Source organism: Oncorhynchus kisutch, linkage group LG29 (assembly GCF_002021735.2).
Source record: "Oncorhynchus kisutch isolate 150728-3 linkage group LG29, Okis_V2, whole genome shotgun sequence".
Lineage (NCBI taxonomy): Eukaryota > Metazoa > Chordata > Actinopteri > Salmoniformes > Salmonidae > Oncorhynchus > Oncorhynchus kisutch.
In genome coordinates, this window is record NC_034202.2 from 27,076,153 (window position 1) to 27,090,367 (window position 14,215).

General features: G+C 41.8%; 1 protein-coding gene across 4 annotated transcripts; it reads right to left on the reverse strand.

Moving 5' to 3' along the window:
- Positions 1-2,386: 2,386 nt before the first annotated feature.
- LOC109874115 (T-cell surface antigen CD2) lies at positions 2,387-7,407 on the reverse strand. Of its 4 annotated transcripts, XM_020465897.2 has the most exons (7): positions 6,672-6,772; positions 6,372-6,468; positions 5,978-6,271; positions 5,153-5,407; positions 4,796-4,918; positions 3,928-4,029; positions 2,387-3,704 (listed from the first exon to the last, which is right to left on the reverse strand). In XM_020465897.2, the coding sequence occupies exons 1-7, from the start codon at positions 6,675-6,677 to the stop codon at positions 3,625-3,627; spliced, it is 957 nt and encodes a 318-aa protein (XP_020321486.2). In that variant the 5' UTR covers positions 6,678-6,772; the 3' UTR covers positions 2,387-3,624. The 4 variants fall into 4 exon arrangements, 3 of the variants coding, with proteins under 3 accessions (XP_020321486.2, XP_020321488.2, XP_020321487.2); XR_004206208.1 differs by lacking the exon at positions 6,672-6,772 and having other exon boundaries at positions 5,978-6,111; positions 6,372-6,618; XM_020465899.2 differs by lacking the exon at positions 5,978-6,271 and having other exon boundaries at positions 6,672-7,407.
- Positions 7,408-14,215: the final 6,808 nt, after the last annotated feature.

Consider the following 14,215-nt stretch of genomic DNA (forward strand, 5'->3'; position numbering starts at 1 on the left):
AACATGGTACGTAGTAACCTGACTCGTTATGTCTAGGGGCTCTTAGGCCTAGCTACATGATCTGTAGTAACCTGACTTGTTATGTCTAGGGGCTCTTAGGCCTAGCTACATTGTCTGTAGTAACCTGACTCGTTATGTCTAGGGGCTCTTAGGCCTAGCTACATTATCTGTAGTAACCTGACTCGTTATGTCTAGGGGCTCTTAGGCCTAGCTACATGGTCTGTAGTAACCTGACTCGTTATGTCTAGGGGCTCTTAGGCCTAGCTACATGGTCTGTAGTAACCTGACTCGTTATGTCTAGGGGCTCTTAGGCCTAGCTACATGGTCTGTAGTAACCTGACTCGTTATGTCTAGGGGCTCTTAGGCCTAGCTACATGGTCTGTAGTAACCTGACTCGTTATGTCTAGGGGCTCTTAGGCCTAGCTACATGGTCTGTAGTAACCTGACTCGTTATGTCTAGGGGTCTTTGGCCTAGCTACATGGTCTGTAACCTGACTCGTTATGTCTAGGGGTCTTTGGCCTAGCTACATGGTCGGTAACATGACTTGTTATACAGTATCTAGGGGTCCTAGCTACATGGTCTGTATCCTGACTCGTTATGTCTAGGGGTCTTTGGCCTATCTACATGGTCTGTATCCTGACTCGTTATGTCTAGGGGTCTTAGGCCTAGCTACATGGTCTGTATCCTGACTCGTTATGTCTTAGGCCTAGCAATGTGGTCTGTAACCTGACTCGCTATGTCTAGGGGTCTTAGGCCTAGCTACATGGTCTGTAACCTGACTCGTTATGTCTTAGGCCTAGCAATGTGGTCTGTAACCTGACTCGTTATGTCTAGGGGCTCTTAGGCCTAGCTACATGGTCTGTATTAACCTGACTCGTTATGTCTAGGGGCTCGTAGGCCTAGCTACATGGTCTGTAGTAACCTGACTCGTTATGTCTAGGGGCTCTTAGGCCTAGCTACATGGTCTGTAGTAACCTGACTCGTAATGTCTAGGGGCTCTTAGGCCTAGCTACATGTTCTGTAGTAACCTGACTCGTTATGTCTAGGGGCTCTTAGGCCTAGCTACATGGTCTGTATCCTGACTCGTTATGTCTAGGGGTCTTTGGCCTATCTACATGGTCTGTAACCTGACTTGTTATGTCTAGGGGTCTTAGGCCTAGCTACATGGTCTGTATCCTGACTCGTTATGTCTTAGGCCTAGCAATGTGGTCTGTAACCTGACTCGTTATATCTAGGGGTCCTATCTACATGGTCTGTAACCTGACTCGTTATATCTAGGGGTCTTAGGCCTATCTACATGGTCTGTATCCTGACTCGTAATGTCTAGGGGCTCTTAGGCCTAGCTACATGTTCTGTAGTAACCTGACTCGTTATGTCTAGGGGCTCTTAGGCCTAGCTACATGGTCTGTAGTAACCTGACTCGTTATGTCTAGGGGCTCTTAGGCCTAGCTACATTGTCTGTAGTAACCTGACTCGTTATGTCTAGGGGCTCTTAGGCCTAGCTACATGGTCTGTAGTAACCTGACTCGTTATGTCTAGGGGCTCTTAGGCCTAGCTACATGGTCTGTAGTAACCTGACTCGTTATGTCTAGGGGCTCTTAGGCCTAGCTACATGGTCTGTAGTAACCTGACTCGTTATGTCTAGGGGCTCTTAGGCCTAGCTACATGGTCTGTAGTAACCTGACTCGTTATGTCTAGGGGCTCTTAGGCCTAGCTACATGGTCTGTAGTAACCTGACTCGTTATGTCTAGGGGCTCTTAGGCCTAGCTACATGGTCTGTAGTAACCTGACTCGTTATGTCTAGGGGTCTTAGGCCTAGCTACATGGTCTGTAACCTGACTTGTTATGTCTAAGGGTCTTAGGCCTATCTACATGGTCTGTAACCTGACTCGTTATGTCTAGGGGTTTTAGGTCCAGCTACATGGTCTGTAACCTGGTACATTATGTGTTAGGGGTCTTAGGTCCAGCTACTTGGTCTGTAACCTGGTACATTATGTGTTAGGGGTCTTAGGTCCAGCTACTTGGTCTGTAACCTGGTACATTATGTCTTAGGGGTCTTAGGTCCAGCCACGTGGACTGTAACCTTACTCGTTATGTCTTACGCCTAATAAATCTAAATATGTACTTTACTACATTGAGAAGATAAGAAAAGTTGTCTTCTCAAAACGTACTTTGTAATAAAGTCCTTGTACTTATTTACTAAGATGCGCAATGAAAATCTATTTGCGATTAGAGCCATTGCTACACTGCTAAATGGCACTTTGTGTGCCAAAATGTAAATTAAATTGGGGAATTGACTATATACTGTAGATAGGTGACATTATGCGGGTGTTTTCTTCAGGATTACTTATAGCAATGGTATGAATAAATGAAAATTGGCTAAGATTAGGTTTAAAAACAATCAACATTTACTAAGCTGACATTGCATTTCATACAGTAAAAATGTACCAATTATATGTATGCATATGTAGTCTATTTGACGTGTAGTAAAACGTGTAGTAAACATGTTTACATGTATTTACATTCTTCATTCTAACATCACTTGTAATGAAACTGCACTGATGTAGTGCCAGGGCTCTCCAATCCTGTTCCTGGAGAGCTACCTTCCTGTAGGTTTTAACTCCAACCCTGTTCCTGGAGAGCTAAACTCCTGTAGGTTTTAACTCTAACCCTGTTCCTGGAGATCTACCCTCCTGTAGGTTTTAACTCCAACCCTGTTCATGGAGATCTACCCTCCTGTAGGTTTTAACTCCAACCCTGTTCCTGGAGATCAACCCTCCTGTAGGTTTTAACTCTAACCCTGTTCCTGGAGAGCTACCCTCCTGTAGGTTTTAACTCCAACCCTGTTCCTGGAGATCAACCCTCCTGTAGGTTTTAACTCCAACCCTGTTCCTGGAGATCTACCCTCCTGTAGGTTTTAACTCCAACCCTATTCCTGGAGAGCTACCCTCCTGTAGGTTTTAACTCCAACCCTGTTCCTGGAGATCTACCTCCTGTAGGTTTTAACTCCAACCCTGTTCCTGGAGATCTACCCTCCTGTAGGTTTTAACTCCAACCCTGTTACTGGAGAGATAGCTACCCCCAATCACAGCCGGTTGTGATACAGCCTGGAATCAAACCAGGGTCTGTAGTGACACCTCTAGCACTGAGAAACAGTGCCCTAGACCGCTGTGCCACTCAGGAGTATTTTATCTGGACATTTTGAAGTTTAACAAACAGTAGACAATAATAGCTAGAACAGTTTGAAATGGAATAATTTACAGTCGTCCCAGCAGCGTCCATATGTTTTGAAACAACTATTGATGTAATGACAGTAATCCTGTGATGTTTCTTCTCACCTCTCGTCACCATGTTTCTTTATCACACTGTAATGCTTCCACCTAGTGGTCCAGTCTGATAATGAAGTCAGTACGGGTATGATACAATATCAAAATACAGGTGAAATAATGCCCTATATGTTGCTTCTCTAGGCTCTACGACTATGCAACAAAAATAAATCTATCGCAGAAATACACCATAATGAATTGTAAAAAATGATCAGTAATTATGGTGCGAAGTTGCATACTTCACATTGGAAAACAAATCGATACTATTGAAATGTAATGCCATTAACACATTGTTCTTCATACATAGATATCATTCAACTCCAGTGATAGTCGTCTCTTTCTCTCGCTGGAAGCAGGTGCAAGAGGTCTGCAGAATTCTGCGGAAAGACAATTTCAACATCTTACACAACATACATTCATAATCATAAAGCGGTGTTAAAATAAAATACTTGTTACTGTACACAAACTATGATGAAATGACTGTGATATGTGGTTGTCTCACCAACTACCTTAAGATGAATGCACTAACTTGAGGTCTTAACTATCACTTAATAAACTGTTATAGGAATGTACTGTGTGTCATTCTCTACTGTGAGTTACCGTAATGGGAGGTGTCTTGGTCCGGGTGGATTGTGGTCTCCTCCTGTGGCCATTTGTTGCATAAATTCCCACGCTTCTCAATGTAGTTGTTCTCCTCCACATCTAAACACACAACAGTGCAGTTTGGGAAATGGAATGTCCCATGTGAATATTCCGTGTGAATGTTCCGTGTGAATGTTCCATGTGAATGTTCCTTGTGAATGTTCCATGTGAATGTTCCATGTGAATGTTCCTTGTGAATGTTCCATGTGAATGTTCCTTGTGAATGTTCCATGTGAATGTTCCATGTGAATGTTCCTTGTGAATGTTCCATGTGAATGTTCCATGTGAATGTTCCATGTGAATGTTCTTTGTGAATGTTTCATGTGAATGTTCTATGTAAATGTTCCATGTGAATTTTCCATGTGAATGTTTCATGTGAATGTTCCATGTAAATGTTCCATGTGAATTTTCCATGTGAATGTTCCATGTGAATGTTCCATGTGAATGTTCCATATGAATTTTCCATGTGAATGTTCCATGTGAATGTTCCATGTGAATGTTCCATATGAATTTTCCATGTGAATGTTCCATGTGAATGTTCTATGTGAATGTTCTATGTGAATGTTCCATGTGAATGTTCCATGTGAATGTTCCATGTGAATGTTCTATGTGAATGTTCCATGTGAATGTTCTTTGTGAATGTTTCATGTGAATGTTTCATGTGAATGTTCCATGTGAATGTTCTATGTGAATGTTCCATGTGAATGTTCTTTGTGAATGTTCCATGTGAATGTTCTATGTGAATGTTCCATGTGAATGTTCTATGGAAATGTACCATGTGAATTTTCCATAGAAATGCAACAAAACACATAAAGTAGATACTTACATTCAGTCTGACTTTGACCTTTTTTCTTTTTCTGACGCCTCTTCTTCAAATGTAGAATGGCGACGGCCAGTGTCGTCAGTGCAAATGCAAAGAGACCAAATGCAGCCACAGCTGACCTGTGACCTTTTCCCGAAACAAATGCCACAGTTTAATTCTAAATGTATTCATGAATCTTTAAAAAGGTACTGTGTTCTGTAGTACCCTATCCCCTGATTCATATTTGTGCCTTCAAAGCTTGATTCAATACATACTGTGCTACTCAATTAAAGGACAAGTAATGGGCAGGTCTACTGTACTGTCCAGAGAGAACTGTTCTGGACCAATAGTATACAGAAAGTCCATGAGGAGTTACTGTACCTCTGCATGTTGGGACAACTGGGCTGAAGCCTTCCTCACTTATTTCGTTCATTGCCACACAGGTCAGGTTTCCAGGCGTATGGCTGTCCAGGAATAGAACAGGCCCTGAGCTCAGGGTCTGATTGGACCCTGTCCAGGCAAATGGCTGCTCGGTCCAGATCATCACAACTCTGTCTCCTTTGTCAACAGAGCAGGTCAGAACAACTCTCCCATCAAAAGTACAGGAGGTTCTCACCTTTGGTTTGGAAACAGGTTCTGAAATGTAAATCAATCAAGTCACACAAATATACACTCACACAGTGCAAAGTCAATCAACAAGCTACAACAGAGAATATTATGTTCAGTCAAAACGAAGCAAATAAATTAACAATAAATTAACGAAAGCCAAAATAAAATAAAAACTGAAATTACATTAAAGGGGCAATTTGCAAGCGGGTACATCAATGTTTGGACTTAAATTAATGATATACCCATTGATTCTTGAAGAATATTACATAAGAGCTTAGTTCAACTGTTGTACCACACCAGAAACCAATATATAAGCCTGTGTTACTCCATTGTTTATAAACAATGTGATTGTAAACAAACTGTATAGCTTCAAAAAATTGTTGAAACAATAATCTTGATATTGTGCATCCATAGCTCAGTCTGAATTTGTGGATACATTTTTACAACCCCATCCCTCAGCTGTTTACCAAAACAATGGCTGGGTGTACATTGTTATTGGTCGAATTGCAGATTGCCCCTTTAATCAACATAGACGTGTATGTTTGTGCTAAAACTTCCCTGACAAATTGAAGAATTGTGTAATTTCAAACAACTCACCTAGAATACTGAGCTCAATGTGCCGCTCGGATAAACAGCCTCCATTTTCACTGTATTGTTGAACAGTATAATTTCCACTGTCTCTTTTCAGTCCTTCATTAAACTTCAGTGAACCATTTAGAAAGATCTCACACCTATCCATTAAATTAACAAGCGTACCATTTCTAACTATTAACATATCTGTATTATCATGTTTCCATCTTATGTCAGAGATCTTGGCGTGTAAGTGCATTTTAGGGTGAAGGAATATGGAGTTTCCTACTCGTCCAACTACTCTGATGTCTTCTGCAACAACTGAAAATAAAGCATTTCAATGCTTTAAAATAGATGAGCAAAAAACTGTTGTTTAAAATATTTTTTTGACTTATCAAGAAAAACTATTCAGCCTACTTACCATAGCTTATGGAGAGGTGAAGAAGCATCATCCACATTGGAAGCCCACCAGTAGATGTTAAAACTCTCAGAGTATGGGGTGAGGACATGTTTGTAAACTAGAAAGTTTGGCAAGAAATGAATGTGTAGTTGTCATTACGCTCAGGCAGTTCTGTTTCCTGCTATGGGGAAATGGCCAACTAGTCATGAAACCACAGCATATGGGTTCAAACATTCTACAAGTTTCACTCACTGAACAGAGAAATGTAAAACAAATATTTTGTGCTTACAACGAGACACACTGTAAACAATGTCAACTCACCTCCATGTTCTACTCATGTTTTCACTTTTAAAAATATATACATTATTTCACCATTACTTAACCAGGTAGGCCAGTTGAGAACAAGTTCTCATTTACAACTGCGACCTGGCCAAGATAAAGCAAAGCAGTGCGACAAAAACACAGAGTGACACATGGGATAAACAAACGTACAGTCAACAACACAATAACACTTCTTCTTCTCTCCATGAAGGGCAGGCTGATCACAGGCCAGGCAGAGCTACTGAGCTGTAGAAACACTAACAGGTGTGGCTGCGGGACGCTGTTCATATGCAAGTTGTACCGTTTCTTTTTTAGCTACTCTGCAAAGCACACTCATTAACCACTTTGTATAAAATATAGAATTCTAACCTGCTAAAGTACCCAATGCATTTTACACTCTGGGCCTAGTTTAACTTCTGTGGTTTGCCTTGCTCTGTTGATGCGCATCATCAGACCGTTTCATTTTCACATCAGTTAGCCACTTTACCACAGCCTGCTAAAACAGTGTACTTGCAATGCAAAGTATCATTCCTATTTTCTTATCTACATGTTTCAAAATCAGTTATTTCTGAAAAGATAATCAACGATGCAATGGAAGGCGTTTCATTGTCTTGAAATTAATAGTTTGGCTACAACTGAGGTTGAAGCAATAGGTTCAAAATGAGAAAACTGGATGTGTTTTTCTGCTTTGAATAGAGGTCATGCTGATTCCTCCCTGAAAGAGGCACTTCTGCTTCCAACTTTAAAAGAAACTGAGGGAGATTATTTATTAAGCAAAAGTATTTATTTCCATATATGTACATCAGATATGAATCATCTATATAAAAAGTTAAGTAAAAAAAGTATGATGTTGCAAAATATCACCTAAATCACCTAAATTAAATATTTAGAAAAAGTACTTAAAGTAATTTCCACAATCTCAAAACGTTTATCGAAAAGACAATGATCCAACACACCTCCAGGTTGTGTAAGGGCTATTCTACCAAGAAGGAGAGTGATGGAGAGTTGCATCAGATGACCTGGCTTCCACAATCACCCGACCTGTAAGGACTGACACTGGAGTCGAAAAGCAGGTACATGGAGTCAAACATTTAATGAGGAACAGACAAGGAACAAGACAGGAACAGCGTTAGCACACGGGTAACAAAATGGCAGGAATGTTATTGCAGCAGTGGGGAACAGAGATGGGGAACTGACAAATATAGGGGAAGTAATAAACAGGAGATTGAGTGCAGGTGAGTCCAATAATATGCTGATACGCGTGACAAGGGAAGCGTAACGATGGTGGCAGTAGTGTGTAATGCTGGAGAGCCTGGCGCCTTTGGGCACCAGGAAGGGGGAGCAGGAGCAGGTGTGACACGACCTCAACCCAATTGAGATGGTTTGGGATTAGTTGGACCGCAGAGTGAAGGAAAAGCAGCCAAGTGTTCAGCATATGTGGGAACTCCTTCAAGACTGTTGGAAAAGCATTCCAGGTGAATCTGGCATAGAGAATGCCAAGAGTGTGCGAAACTGTCATCTTTGGCTACTTTGAAGAACCTCAAATATAAAATATCCACACACAAAATATACAGACTTTTTGGTTACTACATGATTCCATATGTATTATTTCATAGTTTTGATGTCTTCACTATTATTCTACATTGGAGAAAATAGTCCAAATAAAGAAAACAGGTTGAATGAGTGGGTGTGTCCAAACCTATGACTGGAACTGTATATTTAACCTATTCTTATACCAGTGTAAAGAGCAGACCATAATACTGAACCTTACAAAAACAATAACCTGCTAAGCCACACAATGCATGTTCCACTAATTTAACATCTGTGGTTTCCCCTCGCTCTGACGAAGCACATCAGACTTATGTTCAGAACCGAGTCACCCCAGTTAGCCACTTTTACCACAGTTCTCTGTCTGCTGAGAACATGGACTGCAAATATTGACGACTGAAAAACACATTTTGATAGTTTGACAACATTTGTCAGGCCATGCACAAAAGCTACAAACCATACCGCAAGGCTAGTGGCTAGCTTTTGCTAACACGGTGTCCTCAACTGCAAACTCTCTCTCTCTCTCTCCCCAACTTTTACACACTTGATTACATTGTGTATGTTTATTCAAACAGAAAATATCATTCAACATGTCTTCACCTGGGATTTCAACTCACAACCCTTTGGTTCACAGCATTCTGATATTCTTGCAATGCCACCATGTCTGCATCAGTGACTGATTTCCCCTATAGGCCTAATCCTACAGTTTGTATTTCAAAGGACATCTCAGCTCTGTAAAAACACTGATTTAATTTTTTATCATACTGATTCAGCAGTAACATTAAAACAGAATAATATGCTCCACCACTATTAGACAACTAAACTGAAAACCCAAACCAAATTACTTAAATAAATAAATAAAATTAATGAGAGAATAGTCAGTTTAACTGATAACTAAAATAGCAGTGCTTTTGCTAAGAGCAGAAGTGTATCATACGTAATGATGCACCGTTGAGAGCAACTTGACTGGCTGCATCATTGTTTGGTATGGGAACTGCTTGGCATCTGACCGTTAGGCGTCAGAGTTATTTTTTGCATGGACTCTCTTGCACTGGCTCTATGCACACTCACTGGACTCTACCAACACACTCACAACATTCCAACAAACGCCTCACGTAAAAACATTTTCACATACGCTGCTGCTACTCTGTTTATTATCTATCCTGATTGCCTAGTTACTTTTACCTCTACCTACATGTACAGTGCCTTGCGAAAGTATTCGGCCCCCTTGAACTTTGCGACCTTTTGCCACATTTCAGGCTTCAAACATAAAGATATGAAACTGTATTTTTTGTGAAGAATCAACAACAAGTGGGACACAATCATGAAGTGGAACGACATTTATTGGATATTCCAACCTAGGTGTATGTAAACTTACCTGGGAACGTACAGGGAAACAGACAAAGATCCCCCAGAGAACGCTCCCTTGGGACCATCAAGCAACGTACTTAGAACTTTCTCAGAACGTTAGTGGGATAATGTCACGCAGAAACCCTTAAGGGACCAACAGTGGTTCCTCCTTTAATAGTTGTGTCATACTGCGGCACACCCTGTGTGCTGCTGCAGCATTCTGTGGCATGTCATCTAATTCTCATTTCTTCTGTTACTGCAAGTTATTGCTAGTTTGACCATGAGAGGGCATCTTTGAGAAACATTTGATAGTATTCCTCATTACCAGAGAATTTGAAACTTTTTTTGTAATAACGTAGTATATGGGATTGATTTGAAGAAATTTGGCATAATTAATTTGATTAATATTATGGTCTTTCTTTTCAGAGAAATTGTCTGTTTGTAAATTCAGACCGTCTCAATCTCGGAGCGCACACTGGTGTTCGGGCCGAGGAGTAGGGTTGATTTGAGCATTCTGGCCTTACAACGGCAGTCAAGCACCCAAGCTAACATTGGCTAGCTACATCCAAACACAAATGAGACCACTCTAACCATTTTACTTGCCCTAGCAGAGCTGGTAGGTCCATTTCATGTTAACCAGAGTGTTGGTGAATGTATATGTGCTGCCGGAAACAATTTGATTGCACTTTTTTCCCGACGTTTACTGACATCGGCCATATTCAACGGGTGTTGAGCATTTGTAAAGTAATTATTCTGCACTCCTGTACACCCATACGAGAGTGCACAGAAATCCATGTAGATAGTAAGCTGGACACGTGAAATTTTAAACAACGTTCTTTTCTGATAAAAACTAGTTCATTGCATCCGCCGTGGAGCTCAGCCACCGCCGTGGAGCCCAGTTTCATAAAGTGCATTGACGATGTCGTACCCATAGCAACGATTAAAACATTCCCAAACCAGAAACCGTGGATTGATGGCAGCATTCGGTGAAAATGAAAGCGCCAACCACTGCTTTGAACCAGGGCAAGGTGACCGGAAACATGAGCGAATACAAACAGTGTAGCTATTCCCTCCGCAAGGCAATTAAACAAGCTAAGCGTCAGTATAGCAGACAAAGTAGAGTCGCAATTCAACGGCTCAGACACAATAGGTATGTGGCAGGGTCTACAGCCAATCACAGATTACAAAAAGAAAACCAGCCCCGTCGCGGACCAGGATGTCTTGCTCCCAGACAGACTAAATAACTTTTTTGCCCTGCTTTGAGGACAATACAGTGCAACTGACACGGCCCGCTACCAAAACATACGGCATTCCTAGCCGCGTCCTCAGAGCATGCGCAGACCAGCTAGCTGGTGTGTATACAGACATATTCAATCAATCCCTATTCCAGTGTGCTGTTCCCACATGCTTCAAGAGGGCCACCATTGTCCCTGTTCCCAAGAAAGCTAAGGTAACTGAGCTAAATGACTACCGCCCCGTAGCACTCACTTCCGTCATCATGAAGTGCTTTGAGAGACTAGTCAAGGACCATATCATCTCCACACTACCTGACACCCTAGACCCACTCCAATTTGCTTACCGCCCAAATAGGTTCACAGACGACGCAATCGCTACCACACTGCACACTGCCATAACCCATTTGGACAAGAGGAATACCTATGTGAGAATGCTGTTCATCAACTACAGCTCAGCATTTAACACCATAGTACCCTCCAAACTCGTCACCAAGCTCGAGACCCTCGGTCTCGACCCCGCCCTGTGCAACTGGGTACTGGACTTCCTGACGGGCCACCCCAGGTGGTCAGGGTAGGTAACAACATCTCCACCCCGCTGATCCTCAACACTGGGGCCCCACAAGGGTGCGTTCTGAGGCCCTCTCCTGTATTCCCTGTTCACCCACGACTGCATGGCCATGCACACCTCCAACTCAATCATCAAGTTTGCGGACGACACTACAGTGGTAGGCTTGATTACCAACAACGACGAGATGGCCTACAGGGAGGAGGTGAGGGCCCTCGGAGTGTGGTGTCAGGAAAATAACCTCACACTCAACGTCAACAAAACAAAGGAGATGATTGTGGACTTCAGGAAACAGCAGAGTGAGCACCTTCAGCAGCGCCTCTTCAACCTCAGGAGGCTGGAGAAATTTGGCTTGTCACCAAACGCACTCACAAACTTCTATAGATGCACAATCGAGAGCATCCTGTCGGGCTGTATCACTGCCTGGTACGGCAACTGCTCCGCCCATAACTGTAAGGCTCTCCAGAGCCTTACACCGGGGGCAAACTACCTTCCCTCCAGGACACCTACACCACCCAATGTCACAGGAAGGCCAAAAAGATAATCAAGGACAACAACCACCTGAGCCTTTGCCTGTTCACCCTGCTGTCATCCAGAAGGTCGAGGTCAGTACAGATGAATCAAGCGGGGGACCGAGAGACTGAAAAATAGCTTATATCTCAAGGCCTTCAGACTGTTAACTTCTTTGGTACTGGGGGTCAGTATTGAGTAGCTTGGATGAATAAGGTGCCGGAGTAAACTGCCTGCTACTCAGGCCCAGTTGCTAATATATGCATAGTATTAGTAGATTTGGATAGAAAACACACTGAAGTTTCTAAAACTGTTTGAATGATGTCTGTGAGTATAACAGAACTCATATGGCAGGCGAAAACCTGAGAAAAGAATACAACCAGGAAGTGGGAAATCTGAGGTTTGTAGTTTTTCAACTCATTGCCTTTCGAATACACAGGGTCTATGGGGTCATATTGCACTTCCTAAGGCTTCCACTAGATGTCAACAGTCTTTAGAACCTTGTTTGAGGCTTCTACTGTGAAGTGGGGGCGAATGAGAGGGGATTGAGTCAGAGGTCTGGCAGAGTGCCATGAGCTGTTCACGTGATAGTTAGCTTGCGTTCCATTGCAATTCTACAGACAAAGGAATTCTCCAGTTGGAACATTATTGAAGATTTATGATATCATCCTAAAGACTGATTCTATACTTCGTTTGACATGTTTCTACGAACTGTAATATAACTTTTCGTCTGAACTTTCATATGGACTCGTATGGACTTGCCTGCGCGTCGTGAGTTTGGATGTGTACTAAACGCGCAAACAAAAAGGAGGTATATGGACACAAATTATGGACTTTATCGAACAAATCAAACATTTTATTGTGGAACTGGGATTCCTGGGAGTGCATTCTGATGAAGATCATCAAAGGTAATTGAATATTTATAATGCTATTTCTGACTTCTGTTGACTGCACAACATGGCAGATATATTTTTGCCTGTTTTGTTGTCTGAGCACTGTACTCAGAATATTGCATGGTGTGCTTTTTCGGTAAAGCTTTTTTGAAATCTGACACAGCGGTTGCATTAACAATGCCACATTATATAATTTCACCCTACATTACTCATCTCATATGTATATACTGTACTCTATACCATCTACTGCATCTTGCCTATGCTGTTCCGCCATCTCTCATTCATATATTTTTATGTACATATTCTTATTCATTACTTTACACTTGTGTGTGTAAGGTGAATGTTGTGAAATTGTTAGGTTAGATTAATTGTTAGATATTACTGCATGGTCGGAACTAGAAGCACAATCATTTCGCAACACTCACATTAACATCTGCTAACCATGTGTATGTGACAAATAAAATTGCATTTGATTTGATTAGCGTCAAAAGTCCTTGTAGTGCTTCTGCCATGAAGTCTGGATCTATACATAAGGATATCTACAAGGATATCTATAAGGATATCTAGCTTCTTTGACTTCTTTGACTTCTTAGACACTTGTGCTGTACTATTTTATTCACTGTGACTTTAAATGACACAAAATTCGACCTTCTACATTGAGTGTATCCAGATCAACCCGATTGACTTAACACACTAGCAACTGGTTGCAATGCATCCACCGCTATGTCTTCAACACTATAGCCCCTTGCCCCTTCAACTCTCTTCACCACCTCCTCATAGGAGATCCTCTGAGCAGCCCTGATCCTTGACACCTCGACCTCGTTCCCCCTAATATGGCACTCAAGGAAGTCTGGAGTATGATCCCACTACGTGTAACATTTTCCAGTAACACATTCTTCAATATGATTCTTCCCCGTCTGCAAACATTTGACACGTGACCATATCCTTTACAATTTCCATGCTAAAATGGTTTGGACACAATTTCCCTCACCGCAAACCTCACATATCCAAGCTTCACATATACAGGTAGAGTCTCCTCAAATAAAAATAATATCGATAGGCTTTTCTTCTTCCTTTCATTTACCATATGGGTCAGGCGACGTGCACTGACCACTTCTGGGATTTTGTGACTAAGGTACTCATCATCTACATCCAATGAGACTCAGCTATAACTCCTTTGGCAGGCACCCTGCTCCGAAGATCAGTACATGTTACTTCTGACGTGGACAATTTATACAGGTCCAGTGCAGCTTCTTCTGTTCTTTATCAAAGCATTTAACCAACACAAGGCCCTTTTAGTCACCTTGATTGGATCCACATTTCCCACTGCTTTCTTCACAGTCCTCGATATTACAAATGGATTTCCCAAATGAATCTATTGTCCAAAAAATGCATTCCAATAAGAAATGCATTTTGTGAACCGGACCTTGTCTTCTACTACAA